The sequence below is a fragment of the Cuculus canorus genome, chromosome 25 (genome assembly GCF_017976375.1).
Source record: "Cuculus canorus isolate bCucCan1 chromosome 25, bCucCan1.pri, whole genome shotgun sequence".
Lineage (NCBI taxonomy): Eukaryota > Metazoa > Chordata > Aves > Cuculiformes > Cuculidae > Cuculus > Cuculus canorus.
In genome coordinates this window covers 1,480,256-1,500,034 of record NC_071425.1, presented here as the reverse complement: position 1 = coordinate 1,500,034, position 19,779 = coordinate 1,480,256, and the positions used below count along the sequence as shown (strand labels likewise).

Genomic DNA, 19,779 nt, shown 5'->3' with positions numbered 1-19,779 from the left:
GGGCTGCAGCGGGCTCTGTCTGCCCTTGGCAGGCGGCCGAGCGGGACTGGGAGGAGAAGCGGGCAGCGCTGACCCAGTACAGTGCCAAGGACATCAACCGCCTCCTGGAGGAGACGCAAGCCGAGCTGATGAAGGCCATCCCCGACCTGGAGTTCGCTGCCAAGCACAAGCAAGCCACGGGCAGCAGCAGCACTGCCTCTACACCCGAGCACAAGCCCTCCAAGTCGCAGCACGCAGCGAAGTCGGGGGGCAAAGGGGACCCCAACGGGCGCCGGGGCTCAGGTATGATGTGGGGAGGGGTCCACCTCTGGATCCCGGGGCTGGGGGTGCCTGATCCTGCTCATCCTCCTGCCCTGCTGTCACCAAGTGGGACTCCCTGGGCTGAGCAGTGCTACCCCGAAGGGAGGTTTATGCCCAGGGGGAGGCAGTGGGAAGCACTGGGTGTTGTATTAGAGGGGCAGGGAAAGGTCTCGTGCCCTCACAGCATCGTTTGTGCCCAGACGAACTGACAGTGCCACGGTACCGGACTGAGAAACCCTCCAAATCGCCACCACCTCCCCCTCCGCGCCGCAGCTTCCCCTCCACCCATGGGCTGACCACAACCCGCAGCGGCGAAGTCATTGTCACCAGCAAGAAGGAGTCTGGTTTTATGAAGGTAAGGAGCTGCTGGGCTGCACCGAGCTGGTCACCGTCAGCAGGACCAGCTCTGCTCCTGGTGCTGCCCCCACCCCACATCACCCTGCTCTCCCCTTGCAGAAAGCTGAGTCAGAGGAGCTGGAGACCCAGAAGCCCCAGGTAAAGCTGAGACGGACGGTGTCGGAGGTGGTCAGGCCGGCATCCACCCCTCCCATCATCGCCTCTGCCATCAAAGACGACGATGATGAGGATCGCATCATAGCGGAGCTGGAGGTGAGCGCGGGAGGGGCTGCGGGATGCCCCAGCTTTCCCGCACAGGAGGCAAACCCTGCCCTGCTCCAGGCACCTGTGGGGAACACCTTGGGGTTGGGAATGACATCCTGAGCATTGGCACAGCCCTGGGCGTCTTTATCCCAGCAGGAGCGCGGTGCCGCGGGGATGGGCAGCACCCTGCCGGACCCCTCGCTGGGTCCAGGTGCTGCATGCATGGTTCACCATCTCCGGCACTTCCATCCAGTCTTGGGCTTTAAGCCAAACTCGTGTGGTTTTTAACAGTACACAGCTTCGGCTGGAGGCTCACTGGGGTTTGGACACGGGGTGCCTGCAGAGAACCCACCTGAGATGCTGTCCTGAACCTCCCCAGCCTGTCTGTGCCCCACATCCTCCCCGGTTTGCTGCGGTCAAGGTGCCCAAGTGGGTTGTGGATGGTTTTTCCCCACCGGTTTTCCCCCAGGAGGTGGGGTGGCTGATGATGCTGCTGGCAGGGCAACCAGCTATCTTGCCAGCAGGGAGACTGGTGATGCTGCCAGCGGCAGAGGGACGGGGATGCCTCTGTGGCTGATGAGAACAGTCAATGTTTTGCTCGCTGCCGAGCCCTGGTGTTGGTGTGACCATGGCAAGCATCCCTGCAGGCGTGGGCTGTGTTGTCATTACCCCCAAGCCTCCCTCCTCCAACCCCCCGTGTTTGACTCCCCAGGTGTTTCAGAGAAGCTCTGCCTCCCCTTTCCTTCCCAAGCTCCGTTACGATCCACTCACGGCTGCCGTCTCCCCTGGGCGCGCAGACATGTGGCCCAACGGAGCCACCGTTGCAGCCGAAGGATGGAAGGTAACAGCTCACTTGGAGTGACGATCCCTTCTGCTGACGGGCTGCACTTTAACCAACCTCCTCTGCCGCCTCCTTTTAACTCACTTCTGCTCCTTTCTCTGATTTAACAAACTAATGGCTTCTCTCCACTCCCTCGCTCACCGCCACCGCGCGTACGGCACTGACACGGCACAGGACCGGGCACTAACCCATGCGACGGCAGCATGGGGCTGCTGCGGCGCCAGGCAGGGCCGGATCCTGCAGCTGCATGGATGGGAGGAAGGAAGGGGCCACCCCAGCACCCACCGGGCAGCGCACGGGGAGGGCTCACCGCTCTCACGCCACGCTGGGTGCCCAGGGAGGGTGTCCCTGGAAGGGGGTTGTGAAGGATGGGTGCATGTCATGCCCTGTGCGAGGGAGACCCCGCTCCACGTGCATGATGCAAGCGAAGCGGGAGAGCTGCGCTGGAGGCTGGTGACTGCTGGGACCCGCTTGGGCTCAGCCCCGTCACCTCTCCCAGCTGCTGGGGCAGGAGCAGCCCAGCTCCCTCCCAGCCTTGGGCTTCAGGGCGGAGAGAGCAGGAGGAAGGGAAGATGCTCAAAGCGTGGATGAGATGGAGCAGGGGATGCCTGGGTGTGGGAGCAGGACAGGGGGTGCTGCTGAAGGCATCTAAGGAGTGGGGAGCTGAGTGGTGGGTGGGGGTCTGTGTGCATTGCAGGGTCCTGCTGGCTCCCTCCCTCCCCTGGGACACCCAGCACCGGGGCTGGATCAGCCTTGGCTGCCCCAGAGCAGCATCTCCTGTCCCTGTGGGCAAGGACCCCTCTCCTCAGAGGTCGGACGGGTCCAGCTCTGGACTCAGAGCTCTGTTGCCACCCCAGCACTTCGTGTTTCCTTTGCTCAGAGCCCAGGGCTGGGGCACGTGTCCCTGTGGCCAGTCCCGTGCCACCCGGCAGCGTGGCGTAACTGCTGCATCGCGCTGCTCGGTGCAGGCGCCGGCTGCACGTGGAAGCCAGGGCAGAGCTGGGCATGGGGCAGAGGCTGCAAGCGAGCATCTCTCCTGCCAGAGCATCTCTCCAGCTCACCTTCCCTCTCCTCTGAGGGGAGCACAGCTGGCTCTGCTCCTCTGGGCACTGCACGGCTCTGCCTTCAGACAGGAACGGGGCAGGGACACACACACACACTGCATTTTCCAGGTGACTTCCAGGTGACTTTAAGGCTCTGGTGCCCCTTGGCAGCACATTTGCGATGGCTCAGTCTCTGCCTTCAGCTCTGCTATGAGCAGCCGTGTCCTGCGAGGCTCTTGCACCAGTGTCATGCCAGTTTATCCCAGAATGGGAGGAATGTAGTGATAGGATGAGGGGAAATAGCTTTAAATTGGAAAGGAGGAGATTTAGGTTAAACATCAGGAAGAAATTCTTCATGACAAGAGTGGAGAGGCCCTGGCCCAGGTTGCCCAGAGCAGTGGTGGTGCCCCATCCCTGGAGGGGTTCCAGGCCAGGTTGGATGGGGCTTGGAGCCCCTGATCCAGTGGGAGGTGTCCCTGCCCATGGCAGGAGTGGGACTGGATGGGCTTTGAGGTCCCTTCAAACCCAAACTTGGATTCTATGAACTCCAAGCCAGAGTGTGGCAGTCGGGTTTCCAAAGGCTTTCAAGAGGTGCAGCAGCACCAACTCATTTTTTGCTAAAAAGTCTTTTTTTTGCTAAAAGCTTCAGGCAAGTCATTGCCAAAGCTCACAGACCCTGTTTGCTTTAAGCACCGTAGAAAACCATTCCGTGTCCGTGCCAGTGGGCACCGTTGGGACCTCAGGCTGAGCAGGAGGGAGCCGAGCATCTCTCCTCCCTGCAGCAGTCGGGGACCCCAGTAGTGTGTGCAACCACGTAGTGCTCCCCAGCAGCTCCCCGCTTCCTCCCACCGCTCTGCCCCGGCTCTTTAACTGTCTGAATTCTCTACCTAGGAGCCATTGGCCCTGGCAGCCGTCGGGAGCAGGGCTTTCTCCCTCCCACAGATTGTGCTCACCGAGTGGGTGTCCGAACCGCCGTCTCCCGAAGCCGAACCGGAGGCGTGGGTGGAAAGGGGCTGCTCGGAGCACAGGGAGGCGGCCGGCAGCGGAGGAGCAGGAGGGGAGCATACACCTAAAGGGGGAAGGAAATGCCGTGTGTCTCCTGGCAGCTCCAAAATATCTCCATCCGTACCTGGGTACCCTCTGGCCTCAGCCCTGCAGCCCCCGAGCAGCCCATCTCGGGGCTGTGCCCGTGCAGCAGCGGAGACGTGGAGGTTCCCTCTCGCAGCCAGCAAGGTCCCATCTTTCTCAGAGCACAAAACAAGCCGTCCCGTAGCGGGAGAAGGAAGGGATGTTGCTCTGAATGCTGCCGGCAGGGAAGAAGGCAGCGGCAAGACTTCACACCAAGGTTCTCCTCGTTCCTCAGGAGAAGCCGTGGGTCCTGGAGCTGGCGAGGTGATGGTCCCCGTCACCGGCACAGGGCTCAGCACCATCCCCTGGCTTCCTGGTGATGGAGACACCCAAGGAGGAGCCAGGCAGAGCGTGCAGGAGGCATTGCTCCTTCCTGGAGCCTCTGCTGGGGCTTGCAAACACGCACAGAGGGAGAACAGCACACCAGTGTGCTCAGTGCCACATCCTAGAGCTTTCCCGGGCAGGGATCCAGCCCCGTGGGGAAGCGGAGAGCCTCGGGCTGAGCATCCCCAGGAGCAGGTCACTGCTTTCTCAAGGCCAAGCGTTTGCATGGCACCGCGAGGCTGGGACTGCGCGGCTCCAGCTGCCGGCGGAGAAGGTGGTGTGGAGGATGCCAGGGCGGAGGGGCTCTGCAAAGAGCAGCTGTCCTCTCACCGCTCCATGACTCCACGCAGCAAGGAGATTTATGAAGGCACCTACCAAAGACTGGATAGCCTGGAAGAAACTATCCGTGAGCTGGAAATAACCATCAGTGAGATCAGCAGCCATCCTTCAGTGGAGTTTGTATTCCGTAAGGAACTGCGAGGACAAGTGGGATCCACGGATGCTAACGAGGAGACCAGGGACAGTGTGGGGGATCTCAAACATGGTAGCCACGACGATGGGACCGCCCTGGACCTCAGTCAGGCCAAAGATGATGCTCCTGTGAGTCCATCTCCAAGCAAGACCAAGCCACCTCTGCTCCCCAAGCCGCAGCTCCCCTTCGACACTCCGCAGGTTTATTTTCTGTTATCCCTCTTGCTGTGCTCTGCCCCGGACTCACTCTGGTGTCTCTCTTCCTCCACCTCTACCTGCTCCTTCTCTGTGACTCTACCTCCAGGCAGAGCCAAGGTGGAAAACAAATCTCCTTTTCTCCCTGTCTCTTGGGCTGGGGGAAGCGCAGACAAGCAGGAGCGAGACTGCAGGCAGCAGAGTCAGCAGCGGAAAGGCAGGCGGTGCTGCCGTCTGCCCCTCAGTGGTGCTGGTGCCACTGGGTGCCCATCCCTCAGCACCAAATTAGGCTCAATATCTTCGGTCCTGGCAGGGTTTGGGGCTGAGCGTGCTGCTTGCTGGGTTGCAGGTCTGGTGATCAGCATCCCATGGGGTCAGTGATGAAGAGCATCCCCCAGGGCCTGTGCTGGGCATCCCGTGAGGCTGGCGAGGGCTGAGGGAGTTGGGCAAGGAAGCAGAACCCCTCGTTTTGCCATTTTCCATAAGCACTTTTCTAAGGAGCTGCAGTTTGAGCGTGGCAGCGGAGCAGCAGCTGTTTCTCCTAATTAAATCACAGCGCGGGCTCCCTGAAGCCATCCAAATTGGTTTCTGTTGGAATCCACAGCAGCTGAATAGCTGGGAAAAGAGGGGAAAACGCCCTCAGCCGCTCCGATGTCAGCCTTCTCCTTTATTAACAGTCAGCGCTGGGGAATAAATCTCCTTTTTCATTTGCAGCGATTATCTCAGCCCCAGTTCCCGGCTCTGCTGCGGCTCCGGTGCGGCGCTCTCGCTGGGTGAATGGGCCATCAAGTGGGTGTAGCTGCAATTGCTCCTGTTTTCGGCTCCTGCTGCACTGCCGGAGCCTGGCAAACTGGAAACGGAGCTGCGGGATGGATTTATGGCTGTGGTTGGAACGTGAACACGTATGCATGAAGCAAAGCTCAGCTCTGGGCATGGCAGGAGAGGCTGCACAGCCGGGGCCGAAAAAACAGAGCGGGAGTGGGCAGGACGAGCATCACCTTTCAAGGATGCTGGGAGTTGGTTGCGAAGCCTGAGACGCAGTGCCTGCTTGAGGCAGGGATGCTGGGGCACTGGGAAGGCGCGGCGCAGGCAGGAGATGGATTTCCTTGTGCTGTGGGATAGAATCCCTGTGCCCCATCCGGGGAACCAGTGAGGGTCACAGAGCAGGCAGGACGGGCAGCACAGAGATTTACTAACCTGATTTACTAACCTGGCCTCGCTGCCACAGCCTGTTGGCTCTTTCCTTTCAGAGATGCCATCTGGGCAGCAATTCCACCTCTCCGGAGCACTATCGGGGCTGCCGGGTTTGCCGCTGCAGCACCCAGCCCAGACCTGGCACAGGGCAAGCAGGAGGTGCAGTGATGCCAGGGGGAGGATCTGGGGTGCCTCAGGCAGTGGGGGGCGCAGGGGGAGCCCGTGGTGGGTGGCACTGCCCAGGCACCGCTTTAGGGACCCGCAGTGCCAGGGGATGTGCGTACAGGTCCTGCATCCCTCGCTGCTGCTCTTGCGAGTCTTTGTACCTCCATCTGTGCACAGCCAGTTAATAAAAACCTCTGTATTCCCACTGCCGCCGTTTCCACCTGGAATCTGCTTCTGCCTGCCGTCGCCTCTTTTCCTTTCTCTTCGCCGGGCACCCCTGCCCCAGCAGGGCTGCTCCCGTCCTGCCCTCGGTCTCCCAGTGTGTGCTGTGTGTGCCCCTAACTCCCCGTTTGCGTTGCCGTAGTGGCTCTTGGTAAGTCGTAGCTGATTTCTGAGCTCACCAAAGCGCTGAGCTCCTTTGGCACTTGAAGCCGGTGGCCTCATCGTTGCTTGGGTTTGCCACCACGGGCTGTGTGGGCACGGTGGTGCCGCGGGGGTTCGGCACAGCTCCAGGCATCCCATCCCCAGCGCTGCCGGACAGTGCTGGTGTGAGCTTTCGCCTGCCGATTTTAATCCCCCTCCCCTAAATTCTCTGTCCCAACAGAGCGGTGGTGTTTCCATCCCTGCCATGAAGGTGGTGAACCCGGCGTCCCGGCTGAAGCAGAGCCAGCAGGGCAGCCCCGACAAAAGCAAGCACATAAAGCAGCGGATGGAGTACATGCGGATCCAGGGCCAGCAGCAGGTAGTCTATCTCGAGCTCCAGCATCTCCCTTGCTGCTTTATCCAGGGCAAGGACGTGGGTGCTGGGCAGGGGAGACCCTGTGGGTGCTGCTTTCGGGCTCTCTCGGTGCCTCCTTTCGCTGTTGGGGTGCAGAATCCCAGCTGCTGGGGTGCAGGAGGGGCTCTTGCCTCGATCTGTGCCTGGCGTGCTGGTTTCCGTACCTGTCTGTAGGGCACAGGGACACAACTTAGTGCTGAGAATGGCAAACTCATCACAGGTGTGGTGTGAGGCTGAAGCCCGAGTCACCTATCCGCCAGCCCTTTGTGCCACCGCTGCCCTGACAGACAGTCCCTTTGCCCTGAGGGACCCCAGGTCCTCGCAGAACTTCTTGGCCGTGGGGATGAGCACCGCAGGGGGGTTTTGCATCCCAGGGTTGGGGCTCCCCAGCCCACCTGAGGAGGTTTTGGAGAGCCAAGACCTTCCACGCACTGTCACCCCAACCCAAGAGCGGGGTGTCGCAGGCACGGGGTGGTACCGGAGAGGGTGGGGGGAGCACAGCAGCTGGAAGAGGAGCCTTTTGGGATGGGATGGTGTGTGTCCCCTTCCCCAGCCCAGCACCCACCCCTCTCTCCTGTCCCTGGGGACCAATCCTGCTGCGGGCGGCAGGGCTGACTCCCCTCTGTTCCCGCTGATGCCGCAGCGCTGGCGGTGGCTCTCTGGGGTCACAGGTGAGGAAACCACAGCCAGTTCGCTGCCCTCCATCCCTCCTCGCCTCCCCTCTCCCTGCTCCCAACCTTCTCCTCCTGCCCTCGCGGCGAGCAGCAGCGCCACGAGCGGGTTCACCCCATCCTGTCCTCCCCACTCTGTGTCTCACTCCCCTTTCCTGGGGCGGGCGTTAAAAAAAACACCCGTTAAATGGCTTTAAATTGGAGAATGGCCTTAAATTGGAAGGGGGAAGACTTAAATTAGATGTTAGGAAGAAGTTCTTCACGATGAGGCCCTGGCCCAGGGTGCCCAGAGCAGTGGTGGTGCCCCATCCCTGGAGGGGTTCCAGGCCAGGTTGGATGGGGTTTGGAGCAACCGGATCCAGTGGGAGGTGTCCCTGCCCGTGGGAGGAGGTGGGAATGCATGGGCTTTGAGGTCCTTTCCAACCCAAACCATTCTGTGATTTGATGAAACCCGATTTTGCTCATTCTATTGATCCATAGATGCTGTCAGGTCAACTGAAGGTTTTTCCCAGCTGCCTGGAGCTGGTTGGGGAGGATTTCATGCAATTTGGGTTAATGTTGCATGAGCCAAACGGGCACCTCAGTCCCCCCCAGCTCTGGCAGGAGGGCTTAGCCCCCCCCATCCCCTTTTTGGCAGTACTGTCACTGTCTTGGAACCACCAGTGCTGTTATGACCACAGCCAAGATGATCCCAGGGCAATGGAGAGATGTCCTTGGGCAGGATCCAGCCTCGAGTCAGGGTCTCCTTGCCAGACCCCACCCCAATGTATTTGGGTGGACGTGGGTTTTTACACCCCCATAGAATCAGGACCTCAGGGAGAGGTGGGATGTTCCATCTATCCCCTCTCCAGGGCTGCTCCGTGGGCTGAGGAGCAGAGAAACACAGCAGAAAGGGCTGTGCCGGGAGCGCCGTGGGACTGGGAAGCATCTTCCCAAGCACCCCAGGAAGGCCATCAAGTCCCCTTCCCTGGAAGCCACACACCAGCACCATCCCGGCTGTCTGATGCCACCGTGATGTCCCTTACCCTCACCTCGGAGCATCCCATGGCAGCGTCTGCCACCCACCAGTGCATCGCTGGGGTGGTTGAGCCCCTTTTCCACAGCGCTTTTGCCCTTGTTGCCCTCCCTGTGCAGGATTTGGCCACCTCCACCCAAATTATCTCACTGCATTGGGATCGAGGGGGGCTGGAGGAGCCTTCTCCCCATTCCAGGAGGTTTTATCCTTCCTTCCCGGCACCGCGGCTGGCTTTGGAGCAGCCTTTGCGTGGGTAGGGTTGGGCTGTGCCGCCGCTGGTGGTGATCACAGCAGCGTGATGGGCACAGGGTGGGCACCGTCACCTCGTGGAGGAGCCAGGGCTGGCGTGGGGCTGCCGAGGCTCTGCCCTGGGCGGCACATCCGCGGCAGCGCCGGCACCGGCCAGCGGAGCTGTGCCGCGTGGCGCACCCGCCCGGTCTAACACTGCCCTTCTTGTCCCCTCCCCGCCTTTCTCCCCCGTCCCCTCTGCCCACTCGCCTCTGTGTGTGCCTGTCTGTCCACGTGTCCGTCTGTCTCTCTTGTCTCTCTCCTCCTCGCGGGGATGTCCCTTTCCCATCCAGTAACGCGTGGGACCCGTTCATCTCGTGCTCTGTTTGTGGTGGACCTTTTCCAGCTGCTTGACCTCAGGCCTAACTCAATGCTGCTTCGGAACAAACTCCTGTTTGGTTCTTGGTTGTTTTGGTTTTTTTCCTTTCTCGTTTGTTTTTTTTTTTCTCCTTCTTTCCTTTCTTTTGTCTCTTTTTTCTTCAAGAAACTGTTTGACTTTTCCTCCCCTTTCTCCTCCTCCTCCTCCTCCTCCTTGAATCTTGCTTTTCTTTCTAGGCCGCTAGACCATCTAAAGAGGCTACTGAGACTTCCCCCACGGTCTCAGAAAAACCCGCATCTGGCAGAACATCCATCCCCGTATTGACTTCCTTTGGGGCAAGGAACTCCTCCATCTCATTCTGAGCATCCTTGCCAGCTCCACCCAACCGCTCTCCTGCTCCCAGGGCCGGGCTTCTCTCTTCCTTGGGCTCCTCCTCCTTGGGACTTGTCTTCTTGAGGCACCTGGAGGGATCGTCACCCGTCCCTCTCTTTCTGTTTTATCAATGTCTTGCTCCGCTGTGGCCGACCTCGTGTCTCGCCTCTGCTCCACCACGGCCCGACCTCGTGTCTCACCTCTGCTCCGCCACGGCCCGACTTCTGTCTCCCATCTCGCTCTGCAATGGCCAACCAGCCACTTTCTGTTTCTCTCTCTCTCTCTTTCTCTCTCTTTCTCCTTCCTTTTTCTTTTCTCCTTTTCGTTTCGGTTCGTTTTGGGTTGCTGTTGGTTTGGTTTTTCTCCTCTCCCTCCCTCTCCCACCCTGGAATTTTCTGTTTATTTAAGAGCTCTCAGAGCTTCACTCCACCAGTTCCACCAGCTTCAAGCAAGGAAGACGCCGGGCAGCGCCCGACGCCCCTACCCGCGCCCGCAGCACCCATCCCACCGCGGAAAAGTGGGAAACAGCGGCTGCCGAAGATACCCCAGACACCCCCGGACCCGACTGCTCATCCCACACCGCCCTCGAGCATCCCGGCAGCCGCCATGCCAACGCGCCTGGAGAAGAGGATGCTCGGCGCTCCGGCCAGGTCCCGGCGGTGGGTGGCGGGCGGCGCCGCGGCCGGGCTGCGTCCTTCACTGGCCGAGGGCTCGGTGCCGTCCCGAGGGGGTGTCCCTGCCCCTGGTTGCCCACCGGCCACCGGCCCCGGTGCTCCCCGAGAGCGGGATGCGCTGCGAGGGCTGGGCAGGAGGGAGCCAGGAGAGGCGCCGCGGGGTGCCCGGGAGTGCCGGCGGGGCCGTAGGCTGAGGATGTAAAATGCCGAGAGGGCAGATATGGGTCGAGTCGGGCTCGGGTTGGAACGTAGCACTTTAAGTGGGCACCTGGGTGGGCACACGGAGTGGGGCAAAGGGGTGCTGTGATGCTTGGGGGGGCTCCAACCACACCGCGACACTCAACGCCTTTGGGGATGAAGGGGCAGGATGGGTCCCCGGAGTCCCCTGCGCCGGCACAGGTGCCCAATGGGGACCCCGTGCCACAACCGGTGTCCCCACAGTCCTTCCCAGGGGCAGCAGCCCCAACCCTGCCAAGCTTGGGGGTCCCAGGGGTCCCCGGCACCGAGCGTGTGTGTGTGTGTGTGCGTGTGCGCAGTGAAACACGAGATCGTATCACTCCTTTTCGTTGACCACTTTGTCCTTGGGTTCGGTTTGTTTATTCTTTTTCTTCTTTTTTTTTTCCCCCCCCCCCCCTTCCCTCCTCTTTTTTTGTATATCGATCATTTTTGTACAGAAGAAACGAGATTTTTTTTGAATAACAAAGAGAAAAAGAAAAAAAAACACACAAAAAAAAAAAAAAGAAGGAAAAAGAACCACAAAAAAAATTCATGATGCAATTTCTTTGGATTGCAAAAAGCAACTCTTTACATTTAAGTGAAGTGTCTTAACATTTTATATTGTTTTAAAAAATATATTTACATATTATATATATATAATATACGTAATATAAATATATATATATAAATATTTAAGAAGAAAAGAAAAGAAATAAATCTCTTCACGTCTGGTATATATAGGGGGTGGGTTTTCTTCCCTGCTTTAGACTCTTTGTGGTTTTGAGAGGTTCCGAGCGGCTTCTTCGCCCTCGTGCTGAGTTCGCATCCCTCATCCGGCACTGTCCGTGTCCCATCCCTCCCCAGAGCCGGGGGTGCTGAGCCACGCAGCACCCATGGGTGCCCCGCGCAGCACCCACCTCCCCGCAGCAATAGCACTCACTCGATGCGTTGTAGTTAATTGTTTTAATTGTTTTTCTTGGTACCAAAGTGAAATACTGTAGCAAAGCCGCAGCTTCTTAGGGATGGGGTGGGTGGGGTGGGGGGGTCCCCTCTTTCTCCCAGTGCCACCCGACCCCACCCCATCCTGGTGCTCCCGCAGGGCTGGATGTGTCCCGTTCCGTCCTGCCGGCGCCCAGGGAGGGGGACCTGCCCCCAGACCCCCCACCCGCGTCACCGTCCTGGAGGGGACGATGCCACCGGACCCCCCAGGGACACACAAACAGGGGTGCAAAGGGCTCAGTCATCTCACAGCACCCATGGGTGCGCCGGGGCACCCATCCTGCCCGGAGCGCGCTCCGGTTATCGGGATTAGGGGGGGGTCTCCATTCTCTTTGCTGCACCCCTGGCTTTGCTGTGGGTGCTGGAAGCCCCTTCCCAGGCAGCGCTGGGGGGGGGCCACAGTGGGGGACCCCCATCTCCTGTCCCCTGGAGGGTGGCACTGGGTGAGGGGGTGCAGAGTGGTGGATGAGAGGGTGCACAGTGATGGATAATGGGGCGCACAGTGCTTGGTGAGAGGGTGCACATTGATGGATAATGTGCACAGTGATGGGGTGCACAGTGATGGATAATGGGGTGCACAGTGATGGGGTGCACAGTCCTTAGCAAGGGAGTGCACAGTGCTGGGGTGCACAGTGCTGGATGGTGGGGTGCACAGTGCTGAATGATGGGGTGTGCAGCAATGGATAATGGGGTGCACAGTGCTGGATGATGGGGTGCACAGTGATGCATAATGGGGTGCACAGTGCTGGGGTGCACGGTGATGGATGATGGGGTGCACAGTGATGGGGTGCACAGTGCTCGGTGAAGGGGTGCACAATGATGGATAATGGAGTGCATAGTGCTGGAGTGCACAGTACTGAGCAATTGGGTGCACAGTGATGGAAGAGAGGGTGCACAGTGATGGATAATGGGGTGCATGGTGCTGGGGTGCAGAGTCCTGAGCAAGAGGGTGCACAGTGCTGGGGTGCAAGGTGCTCAGTGACGGGATGCACAGTGACAGATGATGGGGTGCACAGTGATGGGGTGCTCAGTGATGGGGTGCACAGTGATGGATGAGAGAGTGCATAGTGCTGGATAATGGGGTGCACAGGAGTCCTGAGAAAGGGGGTGCACAGTGCTGAGTGATGGGGTGCACAGTGGTGTTTGATGGGGTGCACAGTGATGGGGTGCACAGTACTGAGCAGGGGGGATGCACAGTGCTTGGTAAAGGGGTGCACAGTGCTGGGGTGCAAGGTCCTGAGCAAAGGGGGCGCACAGTCCTGAGCAAGAGGATGCACAGTGATGGGGTGCACGGTGCTCAGTGATGGGGTGCACAGGGATAGGTGATGGGGTGCAAAGGGATAGGTGATGGGGTGCACGGTGCTCAGTAATGGGGTGCATAGGGATAGGTGATGGGGTGCACAGGGATATGTGATGGGGTGCACGGTGCACAGTGATGGAGTGCAAAGGGATAGGTGATGGGGTGCACAGGGATATGTGATGGGGTGCACGGTGCACAGTGATGGGGTGCACAGGGATAGGTGATGGGGTGCACAGGGATATGTGATGGGGTGCACGGTGCACAGTGATGGGGTGCACAGGGATAGGTGATGGGGTGCACAGGGATATGTGATGGGGTGCACGGTGCTCAGTGATGGGGTGCAAAGGGATAGGTGATGGGGTGCACAGGGATAGGTGATGGGGTGCACGGTGCTCAGTAATGGGGTGCACAGGGATAGGTGATGGGGGGCACAGTGCTGAATGATGGGGTGCACAGGGAAAGGTCATAGGAGGCACGGTGATGAGGTGCTCAGTGCTGGATGACGGGGTGCACACCGCTTGGCGAGGGGGTGCACAGCACCGGCTTGTCCCTATTTCTCCCCCCACCCCCCCGGGTTCTCTGTGAGCGTGTGTCTCTGCGTGCGTGTGCGTCCGTCCTTACATGGCATCATTGCAAACCGTCCGTGAGCACCGACCCCGGTGCCTTCGCTAAAGCAAGAGGTTAAAAAAAAAAACAACATAAATTCTGGTTTAAACCAGGAAAAAAAAAGAAAAAAAAAAAGGGAAAATGTTACAAAAATGATCAAAAAAAAATATTAAAAGCAAAGCGCTGCCTGCATCGTGCATGTGTGGGAGGCGCCGCTGCATGCGCACCCCGCTTTCTCGTCTGGATGTTGTTGAAAAAAAATCAAAAGCTGTAAAAGGACTTAAAAAAATAGAAAAAAAAAAAAAATTCCTTACTCTTTAGAGGCTGTTTTTGGGGGGTTTCTACAGCGTCGTGTGTCTCTTCGCATGGATTTTTTTTTTTTTTCTTCTCTTGTGAACTGTTTTAAAAGATTAAAAGAAATCACAAACCCCAGGCCTTGGCGGGGCGGGGGGGGCTGGGACCCCCGCCGCTGCCCCTCGCTGTCCTGTGTCGCTGTGGATGCCATGGGTAGTTCTGTGCGCAACGTGACCATTGTAACTCGCAAACTCTGCTGACTAAAGGTTGGTTTTATTTTGTTCTTCTTTTCCCTTTATTATTTTTCTTTTCTATCGGAGTGTCTGGCTTTAATAAAATTACTTTTTTTTTTTTTGGTTGGGTTTTTTTTTCCTCTTTCTCTATCGCAGTTTTCTTTATTTTTCCCACCCTCCAGGTTTGGTGTCGCCGGGGATCACCGCGGTCCCAACGCCACCCCGGGTCCCACATCCCCTGGCAATGGGGCAGTGGGGTGGGTGCAAAGAGGGATGTGGGGGGGAGCATCTCCTTCCCACCAGGCACATAGAAAAAGTGGGATAAATCCTTCCCCGGGTCCTGCAGCACATGGAAATAGGGGGGTCCACGTACTGCCTCCCCCTCCCTGCAAGCAGAATAACCCCCTTGAACAACCAATTTATTTCCAATATATAGGTTGGGATGCGCTTATAGGGAAGGTGGGATAAATCCTTCCCCGGGTCCTGCAGCACATGGAAATGGGGGGGTCCATGTACTGCCTCCCCCTCCCAGCAAGCAGAATAACCCCCTAACAATCAATTTATTTCCAATATATAGGTTGGGATGCGCTTATAGGGAAACTGGGATAAATCCTTCCCCAGGTCCTGCAGCACATGGAAGAGGGGGGGTCCATGTACTGCCTCCCCCTCCCTGCAAGCAGAATAACCCCCTAACAACCAATTTATTTCCAATATATATAGGCTGGGATGGGCTTATAGGGAAACTGGGATAAATCCTTCCCCAGGTCCTGCAGCACATGGAAATAGGGGGGTCCATGCACTGCCTCCCCCTCCCTGCAAGCAGAATAACCCCCTTGAACATCCAATTTATTTCCAATATATAGGCTGGGATGCGCTTATAGGGAAGCTGGGATAAATCCTTCCCCAGATGCTGGTGATGCTCCAGGATGCGGAACCAGCGAGTGGGGGGGAGTATCCAGGTACTGACACCCCCCCAGGCAAGCAGGCAACCACCCCTTGGAATAGCCAATTTATTTCCAGTATCTAGAGGAAACCTGGGATAAAGCCTTCTCCGGATGCTGCTGATGCTCCAGAACCCACAGCACAAGGAAAAGGGGAGGGAATCGTGCGCTGACCCCCACCCCAAGTAGAAAAATAACAGCAGGCACCCACCTCCTCCAATAACCAGTTTATTTCCAATATATAGACTGGGATGGGGCGGGGGAGCATCCGAAGCAGGGGGGGTTCAGTTGGGAGTTGGTGCAATTTTCCAAAGTCCGGCTCCGCAGCCAATGGGGACAACACGCCAGGGGCGGGGGGGGCACATGCAGGAGGGATTAAAAAGTCCACACCGGTGCAGCACATCCCCAGGTCGGGGTTGGCCCTTCAGCTGAGCAAAACGTCTTAAAAAATCCTTATAAATCCTTTGTCATATGTTACACGGTCAGACAATATTTACAGAAATGGGAAAAAAAAAGAATAAGAGGAAAAAAAAAGAATAAGAGGAAAAAAAAAGGGGAAAAAACCCAACTTTACAGCAAATATTTGCATAATGCATGAGAATGACAGGGAGAAACAGTGAAGGGACGTGACCCCCCCCAGCCCCAGCTGCCCATGGCGCATGTGTGCCCCCTGCACCCCAAAACTGAGGGTCCCTGTGTCCCCGAGATTTGGGGTCCCTGATCCCCAAGGATGGGGGTTCCGGCATCCCCAAGATTGGAGGTTCCCAAGAACATGGGCGAACTGCACCCCAAATCTGGAGGTCCCCAAGAACATGGGTCACTGCACCCCAAGTCTGGGGGTCCCCAAGAACATGGGTGACTGCACCCCAAATCTGGGAGTCCCCAAGAACATGGGTGACTGCACCCCAGCGCAGGGGGTCCCCAAGAACATGGGCGACTGCACCCCAAGTCTGGGGGTTCCCAAGAACATGGGTGACTGCACCCCAAGGCTGGGGGTCCTCAAGAACATGGGTCACTGCACCCCAAGGCTGGGGGGTCCCTGCATCCCTGAGGCCAGGGATCACTGCACCCCAAGGCTGGGGGTCCCCCTGCCCCCCACCAGTGCATCCCCCCGGGTGGCTGTTCTGCACCCCCTTCCTAAAGTGCTTCTGGCCCGCGGGGTGCAGGATGGGGAGCGGGGCTGGGGAGGGTCCTGGCAGCACAGGGGACAGCAGCGTCCCCCAACATCACACCCGCTCCTGTGCAAACACCCACCCCGTGGGGACCCCCCAAAGCCACCCCACGGCACTGTGAGGGGTCCCAGGGTGGGGAAAGGCTCCAACAAGCGCAGCCGAAGCGCCCGCACTTCGCACCGCCACGGCGGGGGGACAGCAGGACCACCACCAGCTGGGGTGGGGACCATCCCCACGACCCCCTTCCAACCCTCCTGGTCCCTTCAGGGCACCGTGAGACACCGCCAGGCTGTGACACCGGACTCGAAGTCCGGAGGACGAGGTGGCTTTGAGCCACCCGCGGCGTTGGGGACGACTCGTTAAATAACAGCAGCTTGTCCAGAGCACAATTAAATACAAGAACGAAGGCGAGTCCTTAAATTAAACACTGGCGGGGAAGGGGGGAGCGGCAGCAGGGGCATCTCGGGGGGTCAGAGACACTGGGGGAAGCGCAGGGTTGCCGGGGGGCCGGGGCTGCCTGGGGGGGTCTTGGTGCCCGGCGTGGTGGCGGCAGTGCCAGGCTGTGCCGGCGGCCGGGCTTTGGTGGACTCGAGGCTGCTGAGCCCCGAATCCTTGTCGTGGCAGGGTCCCGGGGACCCCTCCAGCCCCCGCGGCTCCTTCCACTCGTTGAAGTTGAGGTCCTTGAGGCCACCGGGCACCACCACCGTGTGCCGGCGCCAGCTGCTCTTCTTGCGGCGGGTCTCCGGGGAGTGGGCTCGGCGCAGGTGGACGCCCATGTCATCAGCTGAGGTTCGCAGGCGCTGCCGGAGCTGCTCCCGCAGTGAGGGTCGTCCCAAGGGAACCCATCCCTGGTCCTCACCGGTGGGTGCCGGGGTCTCGCTGCCCAGCCGGGGTCGCCCCAGCTTCCTGCGGGCCAGCGTGTCGCACTGGATCAGGCGGTGGGAGTTGAAGGAAGGGCGGCCAAGGGGTCCCTTGTCCTCATCTCCGGTCCCTCCATCCGCTTGCCCAGTCCGGACACCTTCCCGGCTCTCCGTGTCCGTCTCCATGTGGCTGAGCTCGCTGCGTTCATCATCCGCCTCTTCCCCACGGCTCCCGGCCACCGAGTGCACCTCGGAGCAGAGGCTGCGGTCCATGGTGGACAGGGTGGAGTAGCCCGACACGATGGAGCGAGCATCCGGCGCAGGATCAGACCCGGCACCCCCGGGCTCCAGGGAGCTCTCCCGCTCCATTCCGGCTGGGCTGGGGGTTGCTGGTTCGGTGCCGGTGCCACGGGGGGCTTTGCCAGATGCTGGTGGGGTGGCCATGGAGCCCCCATCCTCCTGCTCCCGGCCCGGGGTGTCCCTGCGCTCCGCATCGTCGTCAGTGCTGCTCCCAATGCCCTCGGCCTCTCTCCTCTTCTTCCTCTTGCGAGCGGCGGCCGTGACGAAGGGGATGGCGAGGAGCTCCCGGTGCGGCGGCGCCTTCCGCGACGGCCACGTGCCCTGGGAAGACGGTGACACCGGGGTTAGGGATGGCGATACCAGAGGTAGGGACAGGATCCGTGCCCCGGCGCCCCTCCCTGCCAGCCCCCAGCCTGGGACCCTCGTACCTTTGGTTTAGCGGAGCCGCTGCGCGTCGAGCCTGTAAAGCAGAGCAGAGAGGGGGGATTAGCCGGGGGTCAGGGAGGGGGGGCACGTCCTGGGGAGGGGGGGTCAGTGGGTAGAGCTGGGGGTGCTGCTCCATTCCCCCAAACTGGGATGGGGACATGCCGGGGCCATGGGAGCAGCATGGCAAGGACACCAGTGCCGAGCAGGTTTGTGTACTGGGAGATACTGGGATGCTTGTGGGGGCTCTGGGAGTGCACGGGGGTCCCCGGCACTGCTCACCCACTGCAGAGCCCCAAGGGGAGGTGGGGGGAAGAGGGGGCACACGCAGGCACACACAGATAGGAAACACAGCCAGGATGCCAGCAGCAGGACCCCAACCCTCCCACAGCCATGGGGCACTGCCACTACCGCGTCACCAAGACGGGGTGCGGGAAGCCGGCTCGATACCACATCCAGCCTCGGAGCGGGGTGCGGATGGGCTGTGCCGGAGGGCACTGGGACAGGGCACCGGGCTGCCCTGGGCTCCCCCTGGGGATTCGGGGACAGGCAGGGACATGGGGGGACAGGCAGGGACATGGGGGGGACAGGCAGGGACATGGGGGGGACAGGCAGCCCTGGCCCCGCTGCCGTGGTGTGAAGGACAAGGACAAGACAACAGACACCCTCTCCCACCCCGCACGCCCCGGGATGGGGTTAGAAACTGCTGACGACGAGAGAGGGGGAGGCAGAAAGGGGGTGCAGACCCTCCCCGGGGCATCAGGAACCCCAAACCCCAGCAGCTGGGCGTGCTGGTCCCCGGGCACCCATCCCTGCCAGGGGATGCTACCGGCAGCCCCAGTGCCACTGCAGGAGAACCAGGGTTAATGGATTCAGGGCTCCCCAGGGGCTCAGCTGCCCCCCGTGATGCTGAGGACACCGGGGACAGTGGCCGGGCAGGATATGGCCCCTTCCCCTCCCGCTGTCCCCCCATGCTCCCGCTCTCTCGTGGTCACCCAGAGGAGTTAGTGCGTGAGCAATGCACCCCGGATCAACACTGTACCCGCTCTAGCTCTCGAGGAGGTCCGCTGGAGGAGGAAGAGGAGGAGGAGGAGGAGGAAGAGGACAGCACAGAGAAGTTCAAGGAAAGAACGTAAGAAATCAGTCGAACATCAAAGTCTCCCGGTCTCTGGGTTGGAAGCGCGGGCTGGCGCAGGGGAGCGGGCGTGGAGGGGGGGTCCCACGGGCTGCTGGGTTTGCAGAGGGATGAGGAGCAGCCACCGAAGAGGAAAGTGATGGGAAAGGGTGGGGAGAGGGCTCCGTTAGCACCCCAGTGGGGATGTCCCCGCTTTCCGGTGAGGAAGGTACCGGGAGGTCCTGCTCCGGCACACATAGGTTTGCCGTGACCACGATGAGCCAGGCTGGCTGTTGGCAGCAGTGTGAGTGCGGAGAGAGGCACCCCGGGGTGCCCCGGTGCCAGCTCTGGAGGGGCCGGTGCCGCTTGCGCTGCGTCTCACCTGCAGCATCGCCGGGCGCTGAGGTCCGGCCAATGTTGGGGAGCAAGTACTCGATGTTGGGCACAGACTGAGCCTCCTTCTCATCCACGGGGGTCTGCAAGAAGAGGGGACGCGGTGGTCAAGCAGCTGCCGACAGCACTCTGGCTCCCAGGTGGGGCTCTATGTCCCTCCTGCCCCACAGTGAGACACTGCCAAAGGGACAGGACTCACCTTCTCGCCTTTGTCCTCGTCACTGAAGAACCAGTCTGACTACAGGAGGAGAAGGGAGAGGGGTTAAGAACCAGTGAGGAGTGATGGGAGCACCATGTCCCAAGGTGCTGCTCAGCCCCCTCCTCCAGCCAGGCCGATGCCCACCCACCGATGCCACTTACGTGCTGGATGAGGGTCTCCACGATCTTGTAGCGGTCGGGCATGTGCGTCACCATGTCTGTCATGTTGTCCTCAGATGTCCGCACCAACGTGGGGCCAAACACCAGAGCCAGGTTTCGGGGTTCCATCTGCAACCAGGACTGGGGTTAATCCTTGCACGTTGTCACTCCTCAGCATCTACGGCTCCACCAG

General features: G+C 59.8%; 2 protein-coding genes across 24 annotated transcripts in view; one reads left to right on the top strand and one right to left on the bottom strand.

Annotated features, from left to right (window-relative positions):
- Positions 1 to 14,115, top strand: part of SRCIN1 (SRC kinase signaling inhibitor 1) — an 85,787-nt gene extending 71,672 nt beyond the window's left edge. For 10 of the 20 annotated variants that reach the window (XM_054088290.1, XM_054088292.1, XM_054088293.1 and 7 more), the window contains 7 exons: positions 33 to 282; positions 501 to 655; positions 757 to 909; positions 1,613 to 1,741; positions 3,676 to 4,908; positions 6,866 to 7,003; positions 10,113 to 12,920. In XM_054088290.1, coding sequence (XP_053944265.1) covers positions 33 to 282; positions 501 to 655; positions 757 to 909; positions 1,613 to 1,741; positions 3,676 to 4,908; positions 6,866 to 7,003; positions 10,113 to 10,580 — 2,526 coding nt within the window. In that variant the 3' untranslated portion in view covers positions 10,581 to 12,920. Of the gene's footprint in view, positions 1 to 32; positions 283 to 500; positions 656 to 756; positions 910 to 1,612; positions 1,742 to 3,675; positions 4,909 to 6,865; positions 7,004 to 9,306; positions 12,921 to 13,245 lie in introns of those variants that run through there. The other 10 variants (XM_054088304.1, XM_054088296.1, XR_008453570.1 and 7 more) reach the window with 9 other exon arrangements.
- Positions 14,116 to 15,502: 1,387 nt separating this feature from the next.
- The window catches only part of ARHGAP23 (Rho GTPase activating protein 23), a 40,063-nt gene continuing 35,786 nt past the window's right edge, over positions 15,503 to 19,779 (bottom strand). For 3 of the 4 annotated variants that reach the window (XM_054088517.1, XM_054088516.1, XM_054088515.1), the window contains exons 20-24: positions 19,590 to 19,715; positions 19,429 to 19,467; positions 19,219 to 19,312; positions 17,728 to 17,759; positions 15,504 to 17,620 (exon numbers count right to left, since the gene is read on the bottom strand). In XM_054088517.1, the coding sequence (XP_053944492.1) occupies positions 16,610 to 17,620; positions 17,728 to 17,759; positions 19,219 to 19,312; positions 19,429 to 19,467; positions 19,590 to 19,715 (1,302 nt within the window). In that variant the 3' untranslated portion in view covers positions 15,504 to 16,609. Of the gene's footprint in view, positions 17,621 to 17,727; positions 17,760 to 19,218; positions 19,313 to 19,428; positions 19,468 to 19,589; positions 19,716 to 19,779 lie in introns of all 4 variants that reach the window. The other variant, XM_054088518.1, reaches the window with a different exon arrangement.